Below are 27,442 nucleotides of genomic sequence, written 5' to 3' on the forward strand. Positions count from 1 at the left end.
AGACCCGAATGGAATCTGCTTTGACTCGTATGTGTATTTTCAAAAACGTTATTTTGGCCCTAGTACCAGCTCCTGGAAAAGAAACTGCAAGAATTCGATAACGCACATGACATTTAGTCAAAGCAGTCAAGTCCCTCCTCCAGAAAAAGTAAAGCCAAACACCGTATTCATATTTGATGGTGTTGCTGTGGAAAATCAGGATCAAATTCGACGATATTTCTGTTTTGGTCGTCATATGGGCCTTGACGTATTTTATTTGAGTCAGATATATTCCAGAATACCGAAACAGCTGGTGAGGGACAATGCAAACCTCATCATAGCCTTCAAACAAGATACTGTGAATTTAAAGCACATTTACCATGCTCATGTAGAAACTGACATGTCACTCAATCAATCTGTAATGATATGTGGAGATTGCTGGAATCACACACAGTACAGGTTTCTTGTTATTGATAAATTATGAAAACTGTATAACATTAAGTATAGACGAAACTTGCGGGGGTTTCTTTATAAATAGCTATGAGAAAAAGTGATGAGTTGAAAAATGGTTCAAATGACTCTAAACACTATGGGACTTAACATCTGAGGTCATCAGTCCCCTAGACTTAGAACTACTTTAACCTAAATAACCTAAAGACATCACACATATCCATGCCCGAGGCACGATTCGAACCTGCGACCATAGCAGCAGCGCGGTTCTGGACTGAAGCGCCTGGAACCGCTCTGCCACAGCGGCCGGCTAGGTGAGTTCATTAGTTAACATCACAAAACAGATAAGTTTGCTTGTATGTAAGGCACTCACCCCAAGAGACAGATGTGCACAGACAGAGAATGCGTCTGTAGATACATGGAAAATTTCAGCCACTCGAACACATATCGAGACTGAAACTGATTAACGACTTCGATCTAGGGTTAAGGAACTAGGGACATGCAGCCGGATGATTCTGAGAAAGGAGGTAGTCGACTTATCTGTGAAGTTTGATAGAATTTAAACGAATGTACACAACTTAACTGTAAAGATTGATAGAATTGGACGGAATGTTATAGGGTGCACCCTGCAAAGGAGTCTACTTATTATTCAGGAAGATAACGACTAAATATAAGGTCATTGCGGCAAATTAGGTTGTTCGAGAGAAATTATGACTGCTAAAGTCAGGACATTTTTATCGAGAGCAGACACTGAGAGAAACCCTTAGCCAGTTACTGAATCTCTCGATGAACTCTTAGCGCATTTACGCAATGACGACAGCGTTGCTGATTTCATTAACTGTCACAGTGGTGCTAGGATAGACAAAACATTTGGTGTCAGTGGTGAAAAACCGTACATGTTGGGCACCCAGCCTGTAAGTTTAAAAGAAAAAACCATACAGATAGGTGACAGGGAATTTCAGAGAACAACTGGCCTAATTAAACCTCTTCTACTGAATCCCAGAAAAACAGTAAATTATTCACCCAAAAATATTGTGATAGGATGAAATACTGCAGTTGACTGGTGTACATCAGAAAGTGGGAAACTGGTGACGTGCGAAATACAGAACCATTACAAAACCTCTATTAGATGTTCGATACAGTATTGGTGATGGTATTGACATCCAGCAGAAAAGAGTAAGCAATCGATCCCACAGTATATATGCAACGACGGTCCCAGTGAGCTAAAAGATAGACTGCGGCTCATGGCATCAGCTGCTGCTGGTAATACTGCTTATTTGAAGCTCCAAGCTTAGAGAGAGGCTTATATTAAAAAATGTATGGTGACAGTAATTCAAGAGCTGCTCAAAGCAGGACACAAAACATACCCTCGTAGGCATGTTATGATTAAAGGTCTGCATGACTTATGGCAGGCTAATCTTGTAGATAAGTGGAAGTATTCTTTCTCAAATAATGGATTCAAATATATTTAATGGTCATTGATACATACTCCTAATTTGCCTGGGAATTTTCTGTGAAAACAAAAATGGTGAGAGATGTCGCAGAGGTGTTTGAACATTTGTTGCTGAGAGTGACGAATCGATGCCCGGGCAACCTCCAAACTGATCATGCTGGAGAGTTTTACAATAGGTATTTCAAGACTGTGATCGATAGGTATGTAATACATCACTACTCAACATTCACCTACCTGAAGGCAAGTATCATGAAATGTTCGAACAGAAAAATAAAAACTCAAATATGGATGCATTTTAATCTTCACAGCTCATACAAATGGATGAATATCGTCGCAGAAATAGTTGCACAGTGTAATCCAACCAAGCATAGCAGAATAAAAATGAAACTAATCAAACAAACATAGAATAATAAAAATGAAAACAATCGACGCTCATGATAATGAACTACCGATAATGAATACTATCGTATTAAATTATTTTGTCCACATAAACTTAAATTTAATGTAGGTTTTTTTGAAAGATATCTAAAAGAGAAGACGTCATTTGAGAAGTCATACCTTTCAAACTGGTAGAATGAGATGCTCACAGTTTGAAAAATGCAGAGACCAAATCCCAGAACTTACATCTTAAAGGATAGAAATGGCACTGAAATTTCAGGATGCTTTTACAAAGAGGAAATACAGAAGAGTTCAGAACCACATGAGTTTCTCATAGAGCGTGGCATAAGGTGTTGAGGGAATACATCACCAGTTAAATGGCTTGTTTTTCCTGCAACCAAAGCTGCTGGACTGACTCCTGACAATTTGCTGTATAATGGGGTACGCGGAGCAGAGTCAGCACAATAGCATAACACGCATGATAGGAGACACATTCTAGATGGTGGTGGTATTCTCGACAAACTTCCAGCTGAATTGCACATTCTGGGGCACAATTACTGTGGACCTGGTTTTATTTATTTATTTAATCGCATGGCTATGACACCCCGTCGGGAAGGCCGTTCGCCGTGTGCCGGTCTTTCAATTTGACGCCACTTCAGGCTCCTGCAGTCGATGAGGATGATAGGATGATAATGAGGACAGCGCAACACCCAGTCTCTGGGCTAAGAAAATTCCCCGACCCCGCCGGGAATCGAACCCGGGCCCAGAGGATTGACAATCCGTCACGCTGGCCATTCAGCTACCGGGGGCAGACTGTGGACCTCGTAAAAGGCTTCAAAAACGGTTGGCTTTTCGTGATAAGGGGATTAATCTGCTTGATGAGGCGTAAGCTCTCCTAGAACGTCATGTTGCGGATCGAATTTTATCTGATAAAGCCAGGGAAATATGGGCGGGAACGTATATTGGTATGGGGCAGCGCATTGTAGTATTTTTAGTCGAAAAAACCATGCGTAGTAAAATTAAGTTGGGCTTGGGTGTGAACTGTAAACAAGTAATTAACGGCGCACGTCGTGCACTGAATAACAAGAAGAAGAAGACAACGACGACGAAGAAGAAGAAGCCATGGCAGGTGTGTTTAAAGAGCTGTATCTTAACAGCAATAAACGCAGGTAAAAGCGCCCTGAAGCATAAAGGACTGGTTAAAGCACCCCAGAATCTGCCAGTACCAAAGACATCAGGTGAGATTATCCTCTTCCTCATTCCTGCCCTCCCACGTATCTCAGCGATGGGTTCACTGACTGGTGGTGCACAGCTATCGCCAGAACAGTCATGAACGCATAGAACTCTCTGGAGCAGCCAGAGAAAGCAAGAATACACAACCACATGATTGAAGCAGCAGCCCTCGGGAAAGTACTATACCTGAAACCATACAAGAAAGGTCTTCATAAATAAAAGAAGCCCATTAGCTATCCTACCAAACAGATCCGTTACTAATACAGACCTGCTCAAGTATGTTAGAAAAAAAAATTCAGCATTCTAAGATTCCATGGTGTGTTTATGTGGGATACATAAATCTGGAGAGTGAGGAACTGTAAATTTAGATTTTACTGTGGTACCAGGAACCAATTGGGTAGCGTATATTAAGAAAATAACATCTTCTATTTCGACTCATTTGGAGACCTACAGCCATCAGAAGAGCTACACCGACAGAAGATGTGTGTTCTACAATTTTCATCGCCACCAACACTGTAATATTTACTTGTGTGGGCATCTGTGCATCATCTTCCTCCTAAAGTTTACGAAGATGGGTAAAGAAGGAGGTGCATTAAACATCCACTCATCAGTAGAAGTTCAGATGGACTGTCATATACACTGACTTTAAAAGAATAATAGTCAGTATTACACGCAAATTACATCCTACCAATTGAATTAAGCTATAGGTAATGGAGCATTGCACTGATTGGACTGGAGATATACAACAACATTCCGAATATCACTGAGGCTAACAATAAACTTCATTTCGCAATTAATGGTAGAACAGAAATTGTGGAAACAGAACCTGGTGCGTACGATACTGACGATTTAAATGATGTTTTAAAACGATTTGAAAAGGGTTTATGCTACGTGCAAACATCAATACACTTAAATCTGAAATAAAGACACTGAATACGGCGATTGACTTTCAGCAGGAAGGTTCAATAGGACGGCTACTGGATTTCACAAAGGGCAGGTTTTCACAGATCCTACCAGTCAGTAGTTATACATCCTGTCAGTATAACCCATGTTGAGTGTAACACTGCAACAAACTTTTATCTCAACAATAGATTGATTCATACAATATACGAATTCTTTCCATCAGCTGGAACAGGCTATAAAGTCTTTGAGACACCTACATACGCTACCTACCTTCTAGTCACAGTTTAGACATTGGACTATGCAGAGCTGCATATTGTGAACCAAGATAACCAAGTGCGTGGCAAGGAAATCATTGTACAACTACATCTAACGTGGACCGAACAGCGACCTCGAATATGCAGCAATGTGTCAGGACCGGAAGCGGTGGCGACCTTCAACTGGCTACGATCTGCAGTGGACCCAACAAATCTCTCGACGATAATAAAGACCCCGTCTTGCTGGGAGACCACAAGCGGCGGCAGCGACCTCAGCCAACCGGCACATGTCGAAGGAAGAAGCGACGATCTTTAACTTGCTGGACCAGAAGTGGCAGTGACGACTTTCAACTGGATTCGCAGCAGCTTCCCTGCGTCCTCATATTTTCAAAGACAGCAGGGGCAATGCAGAGTGCGGCACTTCACAACAGAACAGCAACGTGATAACACGTCCGAACTACGAGTTTCTTTCGGCTGATATACGAGTAACTAGCCCAGTGGAATACGACGAGTGCACTATATGCCAGGAATACTTCTCGGATAAACCTTATGCTTCAACCACATTTAATAAGAACAATAAAATTAAGATTATCATCCAGCACTAAGGCGCTTTAATCCTTCCAAGAAGGAGTTTCATATATCTTGATGGGTCATTTGCGAAAAGGGACGGTACTGCTGCAGTGGCATCGAACCCTGCACGTAATGCTTTAGCGTTTCTGCTTCATGAGATACAATATGAACTTAATGGGGTCGGTTGGTCATACATGCAATGTAGGCATAGCATCTACTCTTAAAACGTATTTCTCTGCTTCTCCATCGGATCTGAATGATTTATAAAATTCTGGATGGTTTATTGAAGAGCCAGTGGGTAGAACAATGGAAGAGACCAAAAGATTTACAGCTTGTATACCTCTAAAACTGCTTATGGCATACTTTGAAGACATGTGGAGAATTGTTCTGAATCCTGACAGGAACTTGTCCTAGCATGGAAAGCAACGGATAACAATTCATACATTTATAAAATTCCACACATCACTGTATCAGACAAGCAGCATTTGAAGCTTTTAAAAGTTCTGATTGCTGGTGTATTTATATCGTTATCTTTAGCTTCACAGGTGGTTTTCGATTACCCAGTGCTATCAACTGCAAGCAGATGTGGGCTATTAAAGCCTCTGCTCAACTGGAGACAGCCAGGTTAGTCGTACTTGCGTTTCAAACCAACAGAAGAGGGTATATAGCTAATTATTCCACAGAATTTGACAAACGCACGTTAAGAGTCTACCTACACTCTGAATTCTACCCATATTGTAATTTACACCAGCAGTGGAATGAAAATGTATACAGCCTAGCATATGACGTGTATGCTAGGTTCCGTCCTTCATATTATACTTATATCTGGACCTATAGATGTATGAACTGAACCTGAAGCTTTGGCAAATTTTCCAGGACACACTGAAACATGTAGTCTAGTTCTGACCGCTCACCAGTGTTGTGCAACGAGCTGTATACTTGAACAGGTGCTGAGTCATACCCAGAGCACCAGAGCATTTCACAATGGCATTCGAAGGTGCGAACACCATTGGACACACATCAATGATGCTGAGTGTAGACAGTTCATATTTGAAGAAGTTGCATTCATAGCGTACACAGAAGATGCCGGTATAACAGAGACATTCTCAGCAAACATTGCATCGCCAGGGTCTTTCAAGGATGTGAAGTGTGCTAAAACTGGATAACACGTTTCTACTACGGAATTCACTTGGATGTACCCTACAAAAGTATGGTAACCTCACTTCAGTTACTCGACCACACGAAGACAAGGAGAAAATCCCATGGATGCGTCGAATCTTCAATCTCGTTGCTATCCAAGACGTGGAAGTCTACAGGTGTCCTGCTCTCCGTCGACTCAAGAAGAAAATGTGTGAAAATAGTGCTGTGTCTGTTTATGAAAATGTAAAATTACTTTTAAGACAGATTAATAATAAATGAATTTTCACCTCACAATCTTTGTATGATTTCCTTTCACCCCGCTCCCACCTTGATACTATACAGCTTCGCCTAGATGCTACATCTGTGGTCTTCTTCAAGTAATGGTGATATAATTTTAGACATGTTTGCGATATATCTTGGGAAACGGACACTGTCACGTGCCTCCTCCTCCCATAAGCGCCCCCCCCCCCCCATAAGCCAACCATTCCAAATACTTTCTTATTATCCATGTTAAACTTCACCTTCATGTTCAAAACTAATGTTATTTGTGTACCACACACCCTTTATATATACAGTTGGGATAGGTTTTTTGCAGATAACAACAACAAACACGTACGGTAACTCTCGTTTATTCAGTTGCCACAGATACAATTTGATTCTTCGGAAACAATTTGGTTCTTGAGGTACAGTTTGGTTCTTGAGATGCAATTTGGTTTTAATATTCCAATGCAGAGATACGTTTTTTACACAATAAAAAAATTCACTGGTAGTAATGTTTGCAATTTTCAGATATATAGCTCTACACTCACACTAACACAGAGATACAACAACAAGAACAATTCTGATGGACTGTGAACTATGTATATATACATCTACAATTAAAAACTAATCAGAATTGGATGGCTTGTGGCAGGTAAAATTTAGAACTATTCTATTTACATGATGTGCAAGGTGAGTATATATATTTCTGCCATACAATTTTTTTGTCGATGCTGGCGGTGTACAGATAATTTACAAGTACTACTTTTGTTCACGAACATGGTGCACAGATACCTTCTTACATGGTGTATATCTACAAGTGTATACAGTACAGATTCCCCACAGATATGGTGTACGTAAATAAATAAAGAAATATTTACATGACACACGCACACACACCGACACACACACATACACACACATGTATGCAGACGCATGAGCACAATAACTTACACTATGGTAAAAGGGTCATATTACTCTGCAACATTTACACCCAATCTCCCTCTCCCCCTCACATACAATCAGAGTCCCCCAACCACCTCTCTCTCTCAACAAGTGAATAATGTGTGTCCATGAATAACCCTTTTATCATCATGAGGTGATAGGCCGATTTTAGATTCCAGCACAATGTAAAATCCTCTCGATCAAATACTACTTTGCTGCACCATATGCTGCAGCTGCAGCGAAGCACCTCGAGTACTATTGTACACGCCGCTTCTCAACTTGTGACCCATTCGTTTCATCTTTCTTTAGAGTGATAACCTTCTTGTTCTGTGGAACAATACCATAATGATTGTCGGCCGTGTATGAATACGTGTCAAATTCTTCACTGTGGCTCCTCACTGCTTCATATGGATTTTTTTTTTTTTTAGGCCAACTCGAAAGTTCTACTACCACTTCCACATAAGGATTAGTTTTCACTCAAGTGAAGTCTCGCAGGATGTGGGTACTGCGATGTTTGCGTACGTCTGGTTAATGTTAACCATTAATACGCGCTCATCTGGAGATAGATGGGGTCGAAAATCGAGCAACGGGTAGCGGTTTGAAGGGCAGAGGAGGGAAACAAGTGCCAAGGCAAACGCCATGGGAAGAAAACGTCTGCGACACTTAGGTCGAGTGGTAAGAGCAGTAGAGGGTGTTTTGCTGACTTATTCAGGTCATACAAGCGTAAGTTATTGTAATAGCGTGTATCGTGCAAGAGGATACCGTGTCAGTGCCATTGGTCGCTATGATAACTAAGGAGTCTGGTGCAGCAGCGCAGTGCGTTGCCTTGAGACCTCTGCGGCGCTGTGTAGTCAGTGATTTGGCACAGCATCATCAGGCTGGTGCTGAACGGCGGCACTGTGTGATCAAAGGGAGCTGCCGCCCCGTGGCTGCTGGCTCGGGCTTGCGTCCGCTATCACGGGAAGACGTCCGTGCAGTGGCGCTCACAACGCCGTGTGGGTGGCTAAATAGCGAACTAACTAGTATGCTGGTTGAGTAGCGGCAGAACAGGAATTTTTACGACGTACTACTTTGTATGTGTAGACCAGTTTATGGCTTTCTTTCACTATCAGTTTCAGCAATGTGTAATTGAGGCAATTTTCATCGATATTTCTTCTGAAGATACCCTGTTTTATCACAATTCATTGATGTTTTCCGGTGTGTGTGCTTTTATACCTGCACATATGAAATTTTTATATCTGTAGCAAGCACGGAATTATTAGAAGAGGCTCTTTTTCGTCGCAGTATTCCAGATGTGTTCCTGCGTCTAGTTCCAATTTTTCCGCATTACGCGGTGGGTTACAAAGCGTTTTTCGGTGTGTAGGCGAAATTATGTTTTTTTTTTTTTTTTTTTTTTTGTTTCAGTTATCAATATTTGAGCATTTTTCTACCTGTGGGCGAGTGCTTATTCATGATAGCGTTCTTCTATTGTTCCACCAATTTCAAGCAGTTGTCTTTGTTTGAATTTCCGACAGCAAGGCTGTAGGGTGATTGTCAGCTCGGTTTCCCTGCCAAAACAAAGAAAATTCTTCCAGATGCGGTTAAAGCACAATTTCCTGCCAGCAATGGCCCATACACCAAAGCGAGCAATTCTGGTTCATTCAGTCTGGGTTAGTCCATAGGACGAAGTTGTCTCCAGCCCTGTGGATTGACTGGCCATTTCGAAAAAAATACGAACAGCTCCAGCACAGGCAATAGTCTCTATGAGTTGTGAAATGCATCCCCAACCTATCACACTGTATCACCATTATTTGCTGAAAAATATTCCCCCTACACTCATCCATTATCACCTCTTTCCATTCCTCATGTAGCAAGCTATGGATGCAGTCCTCAGCTGTATGCTTACAAGCAATACACTTATTAAACTCATCTCTCAACATCTTGTCAACTGAACACATTTGCCACCAAAAATGAAGACAGAACCATCCTCTCCTACTTTTCCCCCACCAACTCACAACTGGGTGAGGAAAGTAGAAGAGCCCTCTCTTTCGCAGACTGAGTGAATAAAGAATATGCAAACTTAATTTTATTAATAAACAATATACCGAGCGAGGTGGCGCAGTGGTTATCACACTGGACTCGCATTCGGGAGAATGACGGTTCAATCCCGCGTCCGGCGATCCTGATTTAGGTTTTCCATGATTTCCCTAGATCACTTCAGGCAAATGCCAGGATGGTTCCTTTGAAAGGACACAGCCGATTTCCTTCCCCATCCTTCCTTCATCCGAACTCTAATGACCTCGTTGTCGATGGGACGTTAAACTCTATTCTCCTCCTCCTCCTCCTCCAATAAGCAATATATCTTTTGCAATATAATTGACACTGATCTGCAGTTTGCATTGTGAGATCCTTCCTCTCCAGCTGCTCGACACAGATTGCATCTTTTTCCCACCAGTTCATAAGTGGGGGAGAGGAGGGGATGGCTGGGGAATTTCCCAGGAGGGGAAAAGAGGCTCAGAACTGAACTGGGGAGGGGTGACAAAAACAGTGTCTCAGGATCGGTATTCAATTTCCAAACGGATGGAGGAGGAGAAGGTAGAGTGGGTGGGGTGGATTGTTTCTCAGAATGATGGGTTATCCCCAGGGGCTCATAAATCAACCTCCATATGTTCATAAACCAATTAGCATAACAATAGATTAATTGGGGGAGGGGAGAAGTGGAGAGAACCACTTAGCAGCACAAAAGGTTAAGGGACACCTGGGTTGAGGAAGGGTGGGGGTTACATGAAGAACCACTTAGCAGAACAGTAGGTTAAGTGGAAGGCGAGGGGATGGGATGGTTTAATTTATCAATTTAATTAATTATCAATTTGATATCAAAAGTGTAGAATCGGCTGTACCCCATTATTGGCATGTTATAACGGTGGAAGGTATTGATGAGATTGCTGTTGCTGTAACTTTCCATGCAGTACGTCAACTGGGTAGTACTAGTGTAATGTCACAAGAATTGTCCATCCCAGGGTCTGCTTTACCAAAAGTTTTACAGTCTGTTTCACACTGGTACTTGTACAAGATCCAGATAGTGCAACAACTGAAACCTCATGATCTGCAGCAACATTCAAAATGGTTCAAATGGCTCTGAGCACTATGGGACTTAACTTCTGAGGTCATCAGTCTCCTAGAACTTAGAACTACTTAAACCTAACTAATCTAAGGACATCACACACATCCATGCCCGAGGCAGGATTCGAACCTGTGACGTAGCGGTCGCGCGGTTCCAGACTGTAGCTCCTAGAACCGCTCGGCCACCACGGCCGGCAGCAACATTCTGAATATGTTCTTCAGTTCCTGGTATGGGCAGAAGTTGATCATGTGTGTCCAGCGAAATATTCTGTGAAGTGTCAAGGCACGTTTTATGCCACATCATGCAGTGAACAGAGCACTGCCGAATCTGGGGTACTGTTAAACCACATGTTGTGCATGAAGAGCCATTGCACCGACTATATGTGATTGTGAACTGAGGATTCACAGGCACCTTTATTTCTGGTACATTCTTCTTTGAAGAGAATATACCCAGAGGGGCTGTCAGGTGTAATATCTGGTTATCAAGACTTGCTTGTACAACATGTGATCCCTGCTTTGGAAGAGCATAACTGTATGGAAGCCACTGTTTTCATGCAAGATCGGACAACACATGTCGCTCGCGCAGTGAAAGATCTGTTTAATGCAACTTTTCACGAATGTGTTATCTCCAATCGAGTGCATGGACTACAAGATCACCTGATCTGAATCCAAGTGACTTTTGGCTCTGGGGATATTTAAAAGAACACTTCTCCCAGGGTCACTTTCTGTATCTACCTGATCTGAGGACCAGTGTACAGGAACACATTACTCATATTCCACTGGAACTTCTGCGAGCAACAGTTGATCATGTCGTTTCACGGATGCAGCGTCTGGTTCTCATACTGAACCAATTGTGTAAGCGGTGGTTAACAATAGAATCAACATTATACCTTTGTCATATGTTTGACCTTTCCTGTCCACGTCTCGTTCGTAGTACATTATATATGGAAACATTTCTATATATCCTTCTTGCATTTACACCGCCAGATTTGCATCTGCTGGCCAAAATTAGAATTAATTTTTTCCCAGCGTAAACCGGTTCCACACATTAGCATATTATCAAGTTTCGCTGCCATACGATATTTACAGCCCACACTGGACCTCTGTGAGTAGCTGCACCTTAATTATAACCCCACACTAAATAGATTTCTTTTTTCGTAGAAGCCACAGCTATATATGCAGCTTTACGTTGCTTGCAGAGCCTCGCATTAAAAAAACAATTTGATTTTAACGTATTACAAACGCTTGCTCCACGATGTACCAGCCCTTCTCAATAAACATAATCCACTGGTAATGCACATTATAAAATGCACCAAAATAAACGAAAATTTAGAGAAGAAGGTGAACTAGATATAGATCAAGAGACACCGTACCATTAGAAATAATGGAATGGTCGATCACTTACTAACGTCTCATTTAAAAATATTTTATTACCACCTAAAGACTACGTTATATAGAAGAAAAATACGGCAATGGGAAGACGAATATCAACCATCGATACCTAGTAATGGGAAATATTGTGAACAAATACAGCCAAACATTCCCTCAAAGCTCCGAGTCCACGTAACTGAGACAAATAAAAAGTTTATAAGGTCTGTAATTTCCATCATACGCAATCATCGCTCATTTCTCAGCCACCTTCACCGAATTAAAAGAACGTGATTAACCTTATTGTTAATCTGATTGCTTATCAGCTGGAGATTTAAATTACGTACTCTTCGAATGTAAACTGTATGCAAACCATCACACTGATTTCCTGCTACAGTTAATCAGATCTCATCAACCATTACCTTCTCATATAGGCAGCTCTACTTCATCAAAATACACAGTCCAGTCACATCAGTGTGACCACATGTGTGAAGCCTGAATAACCACCTTTTGCGGCGTGGAACGCTGCGAGGCATACAAGAGGAGAGTCAGAGAGGTTCTGGAAGGTACAAGAGAGGGATGTGGAGCCATACCGACTCCAGTGCGTGGCCAACTGCGCTAGGTTTCTGAGATGAGCATCCATGGAACGAACTGTCAGATGGAGGTGGCCCCGCAGATTCTCGATTGACTTTAAATACGAGGCGTCTGGTACTCAGAGGAGTACGGTACACTCGACCTGGTGCCCTTCAAATCACGCACGTACGACGTCTGTTAGAAAAGCATGTCACCTTAGGCCACGAAAAAAACTGGCTTACTTGAAGCTCTCGTGTCCTGACACAGGATAAAGGGAAGTTAAGGGATTGTGTTCACTCAGCAATTTCCCAGCGGTGAGAAGCAAATGCAGAAAGACAAATTCCCAGTGAAGGCAGGTTGATGACTTGGATCAGTGCCAAACAATGTCACATGTCATCTACGAGAGACGCGGTTTTTGGGACTCGATAGGATGCTTGTAGAAAAAGACTCATGGAATTCAGGGGCCTGATTAACACTGTTAATTTTCGATCAGACTAGCTGCTACACTGAAGGCTAATTCCAAACATTATAAAAAGCAAAGGAGGCAATTGTTTGCACAACAGAAATCAGTGTCAGAGGTCACGGGTCAGGTGCTAACAGAAGTAGCTAACACTAGCAGCACGTTAAGTACAAACTAGAGAGCAGCACTCCAAGTGAAAAAAAACAGACATGTCGCAGCTTACCGAGGCTTGCCAAGAGCAACAGAGAGTCGGCGCCCCAGCGGTCTGACTCAGAACTTCTTCTGGGTTTTTAAAGAATCGTGGCGGCGCACCATTTCTCCCTTCTTACAGTCGACTCGCCAGTCCACGGACACTTAACAAGTTCTGGCCGCTCTGGCGAGTCGTTCTGCATCTCCAGGGCGTCTCTGGCCAACCACATTTAGATTTTTCCCCTACTCTTGCTCTGTAGGCAGGGATTCTTGTGGATTTTACATTAACAAACTCCAAGTTTGGATCAACAGCGTTCACCTGAAGGCTAAATGTCATTGTCACTCTTACTACGGCCAGCAGCAACACTTATACGTCACTCAGCCCCGCCCCCCGCCCTTCTGTGTGTGGGGACTGCTGTAGCAGCACTCTAATCTGTGTAAAGCCACTGACGCTGCAGTTCTCAGGAGCAAGTATCAAGCTTGCTGCCTCTGCTAAGACGGTCCTTTTCGTGGCCATCTTCTACAATGACGACTTACGACAGCGTCTAGGCGGTGATAAAATTATCAGTTAATTCTCTGAAATGAAGCTTCTCCCCTGGGACAGAAGCACAGAGCGTCTGCAATTAATCTAGAGTTATTATTTATCTCCAGTAACCTAAACGCTATCACTTTTGCCTGCTCTCTGCATTGTAACTCTGATTTCCTACCTTGGAGTGCCCTTGATGCCTCCAAAGAACCTTAAGCGTAACGGTGTATAAGTCATTATGTTGTCAGCATATGACAAAACATTGGATACATAATCACCTTGAAAGCCCTTCCGTTGGAACTCCACACACTTGCTCCAGTGCTGCCGCCATTGTTGGAAGCATGCCGAAAAATCCTCTTTCGCAATTGACTTTAGCTCGTCAGTCGTTGCTGCCATAATGTCCACCCTTGTGTGAAATCGCGTTCCTTTCAATGGCGCCGTAAGTTTGGGGAACAGCCAGAAGTCGCAGGGGCCATATTAGGAGAGTAAGGAGCTTGCTAAAGCACAGAAATATGTTTTTTCGCCAAAAAAAGTCTGAATCAAGTGCGAGGAATGCGCTGGAGCATTGTCTGATGGAGGCACCAATTTCCTGTTGACAGGAAGTCCGGTTTCTTACGCTGCACAGCTTCACGTAAGCGACGGAGGACATCCCTACAGGACTCTCTGGTGATTGTTTGACCCTGTGGCGTGTAATCGTGGTGTACCACACCGCGGAATCAAAGAAAGCAGTCAGCATCACTTTGACGTTTCTGCGCATTTGGTGGGCTTCCTTTGGCCTTGGTGACGAGGAATGCTTACACTGTGATGACTGTGATTTGGTTTGCACAGTGGTTATGACGTTCACCAAGTGAGGGTCATTGTATGTGGTGTCCAGCATGGTCCTTTGAGACTTCAAAACGAAGTAACTTTTGTTCTGCCGTCAGCAGCTTCAGTACGGAATTCGCGGACACTCTCTTCGTGGCCAAATTTTCGGTCACAGGGGAATGTGCCGAAAAAATGGTCATGCCCATCTCTTCCGAAATTTCTCTGATAGTCACACGATGGTACCGCATTACCACAATGTTCATTTTGGCAATGACCTGGTCATTTTGGCATCTGATGGCCGACGAGCTTGGCTTGCTTTCCACCGATGTGCAGTCATCTTTAAACCAAAATCTGTGTGATGCCCACAGCATCGTCACCGAAAGCCGTTGAATCTTCCGAATACTTTCCTCCTGGCTTTCACCCAATTTGTGGCAAAATTTGACGCAGTAGCGCTGCTCCAGTCGTTCCGTCATTTCCATTGCAATGAAAAACCGACGCAAGCATTATACACTACCTCGCTCAACTGCTGCTTGCCAGCAACTGACGCTATCGACAAGCGGAAAAAAATCACGTATGTGCACGAAGATTCAGGATCAGCTCATGCAAGGGCGCTATATTTAAACCCATCAGACGTTCGGAAAAATAAAGTCGGACACCTTTGAAACAGACCTCATACACTGCGAGCTGTGTGACACGTTGCACTGTCCTACATCTACATCTACATTTATATACCGCAAGCCACCCAACGGTGTGTGGCGGAGGGTACTTTACGTGCCACTGTCATTACCTCCCTTTCCTGTTCCAGTCGCGTATGGTTCGCGGAAAGAACGACTGCTGGAAAGCCTCCGTGCGCGCTCGAATCTCTCTAATTTTACAATCGTGATCTCCCCTCTCGAAACCTGGCCAGCAAGCTATACCGCGATGCAGAGCGCCTCTCCTGCAGAGTCTGCCACTTGAGTTTGCTAAACATCTCCGTAACGCTATAACGCTTACCAAATATCCCAGTGACGAAACACACCGCTCTTCTTTGCATCTTCTCCATCTTCTGCGTCAACCCGACCTGGTACGGATCCCACACCGATGAGCAATACTCAAGTATAGGTCGAACGAGTGTTTTGTAAGCCACCTCCTTTGTTGATGGACTACATTTTCTAAGCACTCTCCCAATGAATCTCAACCTGGTACCCGCCTTACCAACAATTAATTTTATATGATCATTCCACTTCAAATCGTTCCGCACGCATACTCCCAGATATTTTACAGAATTAACTGCTACCAGTGTTTGTTCCGCTATCATATAATCATAGAATAAAGGATCCATCTTTCTATGTATTCGCAATAGTTTACATATGTCTATGTTAAGGGTCAGTTGCCACTCCCTGCACAAAGTGCCTATCCGCTGCAGATCTTCCTGCATTTCGCTACAATTTTCTAATGCTGCAACTTCTCTGTATACTACAGCATCATCCGCGAAAAGCCGCATGGAACTTCCGACACTATCTACTAGGTCATTTATATATATTGTGAAAAGCAATGGAAATGTCGTGTGGCTAGGGCCTCCCGTCGGGTAGACCGTTCGCCTGGTGCGGGTCTTTCGATTTGACGCCACTTCGGCGACCTGCGCGTCGATGGGGATGAAATGATGGTGATTAGGACAACACAACACCCAGTCCCTGAGCGGAGAAAATCTCCGACCCAGCCGGGAATCGAACCCGGGTTCTTAGGATTGACAGTCTGTCACGCTGACCACTCAGCTACCGGGGCGGACGTGAAAAGCAATGGTCCCATAACACTGCCCTGTGGCACGCCAGAGGTTACTTTAACGTCTGTAGACGTCTCTCCATTAAGAACAACATGCTCTGTTCTGTTTGCTAAAAACTCTTCGATCCAGCCACATAGCTGGTCTGATATTCCGTAGGCTCTTACTTTGTTTATCAGGGGACAGTGCGGAACTGCATCGAACGCCTTCCGAAAGTCAAGGAATGTCATATACCTGGGAGCCTGTATCCAATGTTTTCTGGGTCTCATGAACAAATAAAGCGAGTTGGGTCTCACACGATCGCTGTTTCCGGAATCCATGTTGATTCCTACAGAGTAGATTCTGGGTTTCCAGAAATGACATGATACACGATCAAAAAATATGTTCTAAAATTCTACTACAGATCGACGTCAGAGATATAGGTCTATAGTTTTGCGCGTCTGCTCGACGACCCTTCTTGAAAACTGCGGCTACCTGTGCTCTTTTCCAATCATTTGGAACCTTCCGTTCCTCTATAGACTTGCGGTACACGGCTGTTAGAAGGGGGGCAAGTTCTTTCGCGTACTCTGTGTAGAATCGAATTGTCCTGCTGGTAGATCCCATCGTACCGAGGAAAAAACAAACTGCATGGTCCCCAAGGATAGATGCATATTTCTGATTATCCACTGTGCCTTCCAGAATTATGAGATCACCCAGAGGATTCCACGAAAACATTATTCAGACATTAACACTCACTCCTCTGGCCTGGACCTTCCCGACCTTTGTTGCAAGGCTGCACACACCAACGGCGATCTGTCTGATGGAGCCTAAAACCTGATTCATCTGAAAAGACCTGTCACCACTCAGTGGATGTCCAGTAGCGATATTTGAGTACAAATTCCAGCCATTGTCGGCAATGCACAGCAGTCAGCTTGGGTGCAGCAGCAGGCACCTGCTGCAGAGGCCCATACATAGCAATGTTCGCTGAACGGTCGTTGTTACGGCACTGCTGGTTGCTCCTTGGTTCACCTGCACGGTCAGCTGCCCAACAGTTACATGTCTATCCGCCAGTACACGTCTCCGCAGGCGACGTTCATCTCTATCATCCTTGGCTCGTCGCGCATCGTAGTTGCCTCGGCGCCAGTTTTGGACAGCGCCATTTTGCCACGCACAGTGTCCTATAACCACGGCGGCACGCCAACATTTACAAACTTAGCGGTTCGGAAATGTTTCCACCCTTGGCCTGAAAGCCAATCAACATGCCCTTTTGGACGTCAGATGAATCGCTCCCTTTCCGCATTACGACAACGACTGCACTACTTTCTGAGCTCCCCCAACGCGCTTTATGTGCCCTCTACTGCTAGTGCTGCCAACTGCCGTTTCTGAGTGGTAATTGCACGTTGACGTCGGACATAGGCGGCGGTGACATTGATGTGACTGGAGCGTGTAGTATTTTTCTATTAAAACTAACTATGAAAAATTTAACTATACCTAATCTTAGAGTGAAAAATCCTAGAAAATTCCTGAAAAAGGGACATAAAAGAAATCGGCACGTTCACTCCTTAATTACCTACCTGACATTTGCACGCTACGACACCAACATACATTATTGTTCCTTTACCCGCTATCACAGTGCAGTATCACGCAATATCACATTGTCGGGGCTTATTTTCTCCTGACATAGTGAAACAAGTTTTACAAGTAGACGGAAAGTATTTTATTTATTTCCTCCACTATTTTTTGTCACTACAAAACTGGAAATGAAATTATATTAGTTTAAATAAGAGAAAATGACGGAATGTGAAGTGAATTAAAAGTATCCCTTTTTTCTTCATTTTTATGCAACTACATTTTGGCGCGGGGTGCTGAGAGAAACGTTCGTCCGTCAATGGAAGTGCGCTTTATGTGCCCACCTTCCTGCTATAACACACACTTCTGTCTGTAAACAAGAAACTATCGGCGTATGGACTGAATATTTAGGTAATCACATAAGGATAGTACAACGACCGAGCCACAAAATGGAGTAACTGCGACTGAGTTGTTGCGTCATAGATATTACAGTATACAGCTAGCACTCAGGCACTGTATTCTAGGAAATTCCTCTAGTTATTAAAGAAATCTCTTTCCCAAACATGCAAGTAACTGTGTCCTGTCCTTTACGTCTCAAAATAGCAACACATATGACTATAACGACGATGATGCTGCAGCACACACATTCATAGAAAAGGACTTTGGTGGGTGTTTTCACTTTACAGCATAGGTTGTACTTCGGAAATCTATGGATAGTAATTGTGATATTGAATTCATATCGTGTTGTGAGGCTTATAGATTCGTGGAATGTCGAGATGTGCACAGAATGATCACTTTCTGGTTCTCAGATGAGATGAATGATGTTAATGTGTTATTACTCTTGCATATTTCGTCGAACTCCACGTTCAGGTGAAACACGTTCACTCTGCATGGTAACTAACCAATGCAAAAGTTCAGAATTATACGGAACTCAGCGTTTCAGAAACTGCCATTAGTGTTCTTCAAAGGCATCATATGGCCTGTCTTCAAAATACCTATAATGAGTATTTTACCCTGCGGATGAAGTGTGTTCCAGACCGGGACCCTAACCCAGAACCTTAGCTTCTGCAGGCAACTCTTACCTGGTGAGCTATCTAGGCTCCGCAAAGCTGTGAGGGCGGGTTGTCACTCGTCCCGTGAAGAGTGCTGCCCGCAGAAAGTAACGTTGCGGGTATGACACCCAGTACGGTACAAAGTTCTAGTCTGCCGTATACAACACACAATATCTGCATATTCAGCATTTTTAAGTCGTTAGAAGCCACCTGCACAATTAAATACGTGATGCTGAAGTCTGACAGTCTCGCAATCACTCACAGTAACAAATTTTCAATAAGCAACAGCCAACTGGGACTTACACAACGCTGTTTAATAACAGCAAAAATAAGGAGGTCAGAGGTGCAAGGCGAAAAGGCATATTTGGGCAGCGTAGTAAGCGCGAGGTACTAGCGAAAACAACAGGAACATTTAATACGTTTTGTCTCTGGAATTCGAAATTGAACATTTTTGCTCCTTATAAATATTTCTGTTTCCTTCCACGATACTGACCTTCGTTGCTAGGAAATACTGTGTACAGCCAATGTCTAGTTCTCTATGGAAAATCCACCTCTCAGGAGCTTTATCAGCACCGACACGAAAAGTAGCGGCATAGTTAAAAGCACTAGTAGAGAGCTTCGCGCTTGTCGGTGTGCGAGTAGCTGCTATATTCCAATCAAGGGTTTAACAACGAAGTGAAAACCTCACGGAGTCTCCTTCACGCCCTGCCGACTACAGTCAAGTACGATTACTACGGCACGCAGCTCACACATCAGCTCACTGCCGCACTTAATCGCCATCTGCGCTCGCAGCCACTGGGTCAGCGCAGCTGCAGCCGCAGCTGCAGCCGCAGCTGCAGCGTTCTTGTATCCTGACAGCCCAACAACAAAAAGTCGAATTGTTAATAACGATGATAAGCTTCCAGACAGTATAGATTCAAATTTCATTTAGCACTATTTGCAAGGTCAGTTAAATAAAATCCAGCAAAACTACGCAATACGCTGCACAAAGGATCAAGAGGAAAGCGCAAGAAACGAGAGAGAACTAGCAGCAGGAAAACATCTCGCAAACATAGCATATTTCATGTATGTGAATACATGTCATGTATAAGCATATAGTCGATATTTCAAGAGAAGACAGCTAAGTTGTGATCTGTTTATCTTTCCGTGCACCTCATAAAAGCGGCACAGAAACTCCGGCTGACTCAGTCTTAGATATTCCCAAAATCTGCCGCATCGGTAGCGACTGATTTTTTTTCCAAAAATATCCCGAAGGTCTTAAGAACAATCTATTTTTCGCTGCTTTTTCACGGTTCTCTATGGAAAATCCACCTCTCAGGAGCTTTATCAGCACCGACAGGAAAAGTAGCGGCATAGTTAAAAGCACTTTTTCATGTTTCTCTACAGAAAGCATGGCAACTAAAAATATTTTTTACAGGGCATACGAACGACAAGACCGCCTGAGCACGACTGGAAGAACAAAGGCAGAAGGAAGGAAGATGATCAGTGGTTATCAGAGACGGAGCACGGATTAGGAAAGCATAGGGAAGGAAACCCATTCCGACATTTGCCTTAAGCGACTTAGGGAAATCACGGACAACCTATATCTGGATGGCCGAATGGGAATTTAAACTGCCGTATTCCAATGTGCTAACCACTGCACCATCTCCCACAGTTCGGGACAAAGAAAGTGACTGTCCAATTCTATTTGAAACACGAGCTACACGAGTGTAGCACTGAATATGGCGATTGACATGAACAGAGAAGTTTTTAAGTGTTTTACCGTGCCTCACTGTGCAACGCTAGAATAACAGCGAAATAACTGGTAGAGCCTTTACAGTGACGTCATATCAGGTGTAGCGCACTGCGTACGACGACGAGTCGTTAGGCATGCAAAGCGGGCGTTGTTTACATTGTGTTGCAAGCTACGATGAGCACACTGTTGCAGACGGTGATCAGACTGTCGGCGACTGGTGATCGGAGCTCACCTGTATCCCAGTTCCGCGATGGTGCGGGCCGCCTCCCTGGAGCGCAGGTACAGCAGGTCGTGCGCCGTCACCAGCGAGTCCAGGTAGTCCTCGTACGTGAGGAACTGCAGCAGCCACTGGTCCGTCGCCGGCTGCTTAGACATGGCGCTGCTCTAAGCCACGCTTCTGCACACACCAACACAGGCGCTACAGTGCTCAAGGCGAAAAATCGGTTAATACGAAACACTACTGCGTTCCCGTCGAGGTACTGTGTCTTTTCACTTTTTTTCTTTGGATACGAAACAAAATTTGTTTATCGCGAAAGATTTCGCTTCTCAGACGAACAAATACACTGCTAAGCCAAAATATTATGATCAATGACCACCGCGAAGTTTAATGCCGGCTGGGGCGCAGCGGATAAGTGAAGGGATAAGGAGAGTATTAAAGAGTTTTACAGAAAGGGCTTAATCGATAAAATTTTGATATGGAACGCAAGTCTGGAAATGTACCATTTGGATGTAAGACAAGTTTGAAAATCGGATCACAATTAAATCTTCGGCTCAATTCTAGTGTCTGATTCCACACATTGGTTCTTAGCAATGACGTCATACCTAAGGCAAAGACGCTACATGGAGGCAATCTTTGAAAGCAACTGATCATATTCGTATACAAACGAATGTAGCATACGACAAAAATACAATCACAGTTCAAATGATTAATTACTAAGTCTTGCGAAAGATATTCGTAAACAAAGGAATGTAGCGTACGATTGTGGTGTCACCGCCAGACACCACACTTGCTAGGTGGTAGCCTTTAAATCGGCCGCGGTCCGTTAGTATACGTCGGACCCGCGTGTCGCCACTGTCAGTGATTGCAGACCGAGCGCCACCACACGGCAGGTCTAGAGATACTTCCCAGCACTCGCCCCAGTTGTACAGCCGACTTTGCTAGGACAGGTTCACTGACAAATACGCTCTTATTTGCCGAGACGACAGTTAGCATAGCCTTCAGCTGCGTTATTTGCTACGACCTAGCAAGGCGCCATTACCAGTTTATATTGAGATTGTTATTAATGTATCAACAAGAGCGATGTTCTCCAATTATGGATTAAAGTTAAGTATTCAATCAACTACGTTCTTTATTTATTAGACTCAACTCCTTTAATTGTTCCAGACCTCACGCCTGTCTGCGTGAGCTAAGACGCGTGCATTTCGGCCTCCTCTAGCAACACGGTGTTGGCTCTTCTGCCAATACATCAACGATAAAATTATAATTCACAGATTATTTATTAGGCACGGACTATATCGAAACGAACTGAAGATAACGGGAATAAATACGAACAAAACAAAAGAGAAACATATATGTGTGAAATAAATTACTGTCGTAATTTATACGAGTAAAGTGCGCACAACCTTTAAATTCAATTACAGTATAGCACATGGTGCAGTCACATTATTATAAAATAGCGTTAATTTTTAATGATAATTATTGAATCTAATGGGACTACCGTGGGAATGTGGGAATTTTGTGCGGGAAGAAACTAAAATGTAACACAACAACGGAAAAATGAAATAAATAGTAACGTATATAAAGCAGTAGCATAAAATGTGAAAAACCGACACAAAAATCCTAAAAATCCAGCTCACAAATAAAAAAACAACTCAGAAAAAGCAGGAAATAATGGAATCGGACACTAGAACTGACCTATATACATTAATTCTAATTATCGATTTTATTATTTGTTACTTGTGCGTAGCAGTTAAGAGATAAATTAAAAGTGCAGTAAACCTATTACACTGAAATGCACAAACTTCCTGGGAAAACGTTCTAAATAATTAACCAAGCAATGGTTGAAATTGGTAACTAGAATTGACCTATATATGAGTTCAATTTTACTTACCGAATCCAACCATTCGATGGTTCATAATTTTGGACGTGTTTGCAGTGAGTGTGTAAACCCAGTTTTTGTAGGATTTCTACAGTTCTTGTTGATCTCTGAACTACTGCGAAAAAGTAACGAATATTATAGGTACCGATCCTAAGTTTTCTCTGTTTTTCAAAGTAGTGAAGATAGGAATATCAAATGTAGAAACCCTACAACACTGTAGTGCACACACTTATTGAAAAAACGGCCTGAATACCAAACCGTGGAATGGCTGGAATCGGAACCTAATAGGTCAATTCTAGTTATCAGTTCCAGTATTAGTTACTTTTTCCCATGAGTTCAGAAAGCAATTACAAGTGCATAAATCCTATTACGTTTCAGTATACACACATACTAAAAAAACTATCTAAATAATGAACAATGTAATGTTTGGAATCCGTAATTAGCTAGATCCTATATGGCTTAAATCTACTTACTAATTTCAATATTTGTTACTTTTTGTGAATTTTAATTACTTCAGTACTTTTCTTTCAGGATTTCTGTGTCAGTTTCTCCAAATTTCATGCTAGTGTGCTTTTTGCATTTCAAGTATTTTATTATTTATTTCATCTTCATGGTGTTGTGTTACATTTTAGTTTCTCCAGTCCACAGCCTCCGCTTTCCGGCGGTACTCCCGTTAGATTGAATAATTATTATTATAAATTAAAACTATTTTACAATATTACGATTTCACCACTCGTTATACTGTAATGAAATTTAAAGATTCTCTGTGTTTTTCTTACTCGCATAAATTACGAAAAAAAGGAATTTCAAACAAATTGGATTCTCATTTGTTTTGTTCTTGTTTATTTACGTTCCCCTCTATTCTTTTCGATATGATTCGTCGCTAAGTAAATAATTGCGTGAATTGTGACTGTAATTTGGTCGTGTGCTACTTTCCTTTGATTGCAAATATCATTCGCTGCTTTCAAAGACTGCCTTTATGTACGTCCTTCTCTCTGATATGACGCCATTGCTCAAGCCCGGAAATGAACCGTTTCGATGTAAGATAAGTTTCAAGATCGGAGTCAATGAGCTGTGACCTGTGGGCTCTACAGGAGCTGTTCCACGTGGCTGTCCTACTGTGTCTTGCGCGAGGTGTATTTCCCACGCATGCGTTCATACACAAGGTCCACAAGTCCTGGCGCGCGTCCATAGAGCACCATAGTCAACCCTCCCTGTAATGAACGTACCGCTTTGTTGCAACCGCTGTCGTAGTCCGACGAAAATGGTATGCGGCAGACTAGGCGAGCAGAAAAACGTTCTCGATCATACGCGTTGAACAGCTCTACCATTACCACATACAGTGAAGCGTGATATTCCGATCTTCAAAGTCATCTTATATCCAAACGAACAGTCCTGGACTCCTTTTCAAAACTTTATATACTAGCGGAGCAGAACAAAGTGAAATGGGGAATCACTGTAGCGGCGATGTGCGCCACAAATAGGAAATCCACTGACATAGATGTCTTTGACAAAAGCAGACTGTCATGGCCCGGGACCTGGGGACGACCATCTCATAAATGGTGAAGCTGGATAGCTGTTCTCGTGCTGCTATTGTGATCGTCTGTGGAAAGTGCTTGAAACGTGATGAAAGTGTGAGTATGCGAAAAGGCGTTGGACGTCCACCTCTCATCAGAGAACGTGGAGGTCGCAGGCTTGCCCACTCTATAAAGCAGGATAGGCTGCGATCTGTGGCAGATCTGATCACTGAATGCAATGCTGGTGCAGGCACAAGTCTTTCAGATCGTCGATAGTGAACCGCGAATGAATGGTGACATGTAGCCTAGTCGTAAGAAGCACGTTTCTTGTTATGCCAGGTCGTTACCCAAGCAAAGGGCTGTGCGAAACATGCGCTGCGCCACAGCGCAGATCTGCATGGTCAGTCTTATCCTGTGGGGGAAGTTCACCTCGGCTTCTATGGGATCTCTAGTGCTAATCGAAGCCACCATGACAGTAGCAGACTGCGAGAACATTATTGTGGACTACCTGCGTCCCTTCATATTTAATGGCTTCCTCAATGTCGACGGTGTCTACTAGCAGAATAAGTGTTCGTGTCACAAAGCCAGAATCGTGTTACAGTAGTTTGAGGGGCGTGTCAGTGAACTTGCGTTGATGTCTTGGCTACCAAATTCGCCGGATCCAAACGCGATGGAACACATGTGCGACGCTATCGCGCGCCAGCACCGCTCCCACCAACCACCGACCATAATTTATGGGAACTGCGAGACACAAGCGTAGACATCTGGCGCCACATATCTCCGAAAACGTACCAACAACTTCTTGAATCGATGCCACGCAGTATCCGCAGTATATTGTGTTCCAAAGGTGGGCCAACACACAATTAAACCGATGGTCATAATGTTTTGGCTCATCATTGTATACCTGATTTCTGTAGGCACATCACCCAGACTTGTTATTTTTTGCATTAGACAGAACAAAGTAAACTATAGATGCTAATGTTGCTACGTTACCGGTGTTCTTTGGGTACTGCACAGTTGGTGAAGTATGAGTTGAAAAGAGTTCAAAAATGGTTCAAATGGCTCTGAGCACTATGGGACTTAACTTCTGAGGTCATCAGTCCCCTAGAACTTAGAACTGCTTAAACCTAACTAACCTAAGGACATCACACACATCCATGCCCGAGGCAGGATTCGAATTTGCGACCGTAGCGGTCGCGCGGTTCCGGACTGTAGCGCCTAGAACCGCTCGGCCACCCCGGTGAAAAGAGTTCATTTGCGTTAAAATCGTTTCATGCCTTTTAAACACGGCTGCTGTAAATAACTTTCTCACGTTCAGAAATCCAGTCGGAAAGAGTCACCGATTCGCTTAAAATAAGACGGAGTTGCTTATCGTCGAAAACGGAGGTCGAAAACGGAAATTTGTAAACCGTTTCATATTGCAATCTCTACAGTGTCGAGGATAATTAAAAACTGAGAACAAATTGCGCAATGTTCGATTGAAGCAGGAAATGCATGAGAACGGCTAAACATGAACTTGCAGAGACTACATTACTGGTTTGGATACATAAGCTCTGTGTCAGAATGCTCCCTATCAGGAGTTCCAACGCTGGAATGAGCTGTTGGGTTCGCAAAACAGACTGCTGCTGTGTTTTCTGCAAATCCAGGAAAGAGAATGGCACAGCGTCAGAAAATGTCTGCGTTTAGGGTAACGAAATGTTACTGACTGTGACTACGGATTCATTGCAGTCTACATTGCCTTCAGTACGTGAATAATACGACGCGAAAAATGTCTTCATCACCGACGAAACTGGAAAGTTTTATCACTGCTTTCCCAATAAAACTTATTGTTTAAAGGATAGTCGGGTTCAGGTTGAGAGGGAGCGAAAATCTCAAAGGAAACAATTACCGTATTGCTAGAATGTAGTTGGATGATATGAAAAAGTACTTTGTCATTGGGAAAAGCTATTACTACACTGTAATAAAATTTGACGCGATGGAAAAATAGTAATTTTTTCCGTATACGTTGTCCAAAATTAAATTCTTTTAACGCAAAAAAATCCAGTCGTCTAAGTGTCGTACTAAACATTCATCACTGCATTTTGTGTTTGATGTTATTTTGTTGTTCATAGCAATGGCAACGGGCGACAGCTTAGTCTTCAGCATGCAAACACGGTTGGAAATTTGTGGTAATATCTTATGGTACCAAGCTGCTGAAGTCATCGGTCCCTAAGCTTACACACTACTTAATCTAAGCCAAACTAAATTACGCTAACGACGACACAAACACAACCATGCCCGAGGGAGGACTCGAACCTCCGACGGGGGGATCCGCTTCCAAACACGGCTGGACAACACAACACTGTAGATAAATTAAACACATTAACGAATGTGAAATCTGCTTCACCCAGGAAATAGGAAGGATGTGTTAATCGGAATACCAACTAAAAATGTTAAAGCCTGTAAAGCTGTGGCGTAAATGTAGGCCCAGAAGCGCCCTCTCTCGTTTTAGCGGTAATATCAGGATATGCCAGACTCAGTCAGGTGCTCAAACGAAGTGCAAATGTGCAAAAATGTGCCATTTAATCTGTCTCGTTAATGTGACAGGGAGCAATATGCAATGGAGTGACGAATGCGGAAATATACTGTTTCCGACCGAGTCTCGATTCAATCTATTTTTAACTGATGCGTGACAGATGGAAGACTCAGATCTGACTTACCAATTTTGTTATTTATCCTCGCTATTGAATCCTTTTTGGTAGATCGAAAGAAGGATCTCTCAGGTATAAATTTCCGGCGCAGGCAGATAATCGATTTCCCGTCGTGGTGGGTGTTTAATCACGGAAGCTGATCAAATAAAAAATTTAGGAAGACTATCGAAAAATTTTCCAGACGTTCTGTAGCAAAAATAAATATACTGCCAACCTTGTCAGTAATCAGCAGGAAGATTAATGTGGTAATGGGATGGTTCTTGTGTAAAGGATAAATTTTAGAGATCATTTTAAAGAGGCAAACCCTCCCAGAAAAGAAAAATAGCCTAAGTTAATAGATATATCGACAAAGTAAAAGGCTTTACTCATGAAGAACGTGTTGCGTGATTTGGGAACACGTCCAGATAGTTAACGCCGCTTGCCTCAGGCTATAAAAGCAGTAAGATATTATTATCTG

The 27,442-nt window shown here is 43.0% G+C and overlaps 1 protein-coding gene across 1 annotated transcript in view; it reads right to left on the reverse strand.

Moving 5' to 3' along the window:
• Positions 1–21,054, reverse strand: part of LOC126482222 (cilia- and flagella-associated protein 299-like) — a 54,353-nt gene extending 33,299 nt beyond the window's left edge. The window contains exon 1 of the mRNA XM_050106201.1: positions 20,912–21,054. Coding sequence (XP_049962158.1) covers positions 20,912–21,054 — 143 coding nt within the window. The remainder of the gene's footprint in view (positions 1–20,911) is intronic.
• Between the last annotated feature and the right edge of the window lie 6,388 nt (positions 21,055–27,442).

Source organism: Schistocerca serialis, chromosome 5 (assembly GCF_023864345.2).
Source record: "Schistocerca serialis cubense isolate TAMUIC-IGC-003099 chromosome 5, iqSchSeri2.2, whole genome shotgun sequence".
Classification (NCBI taxonomy): domain Eukaryota; kingdom Metazoa; phylum Arthropoda; class Insecta; order Orthoptera; family Acrididae; genus Schistocerca; species Schistocerca serialis.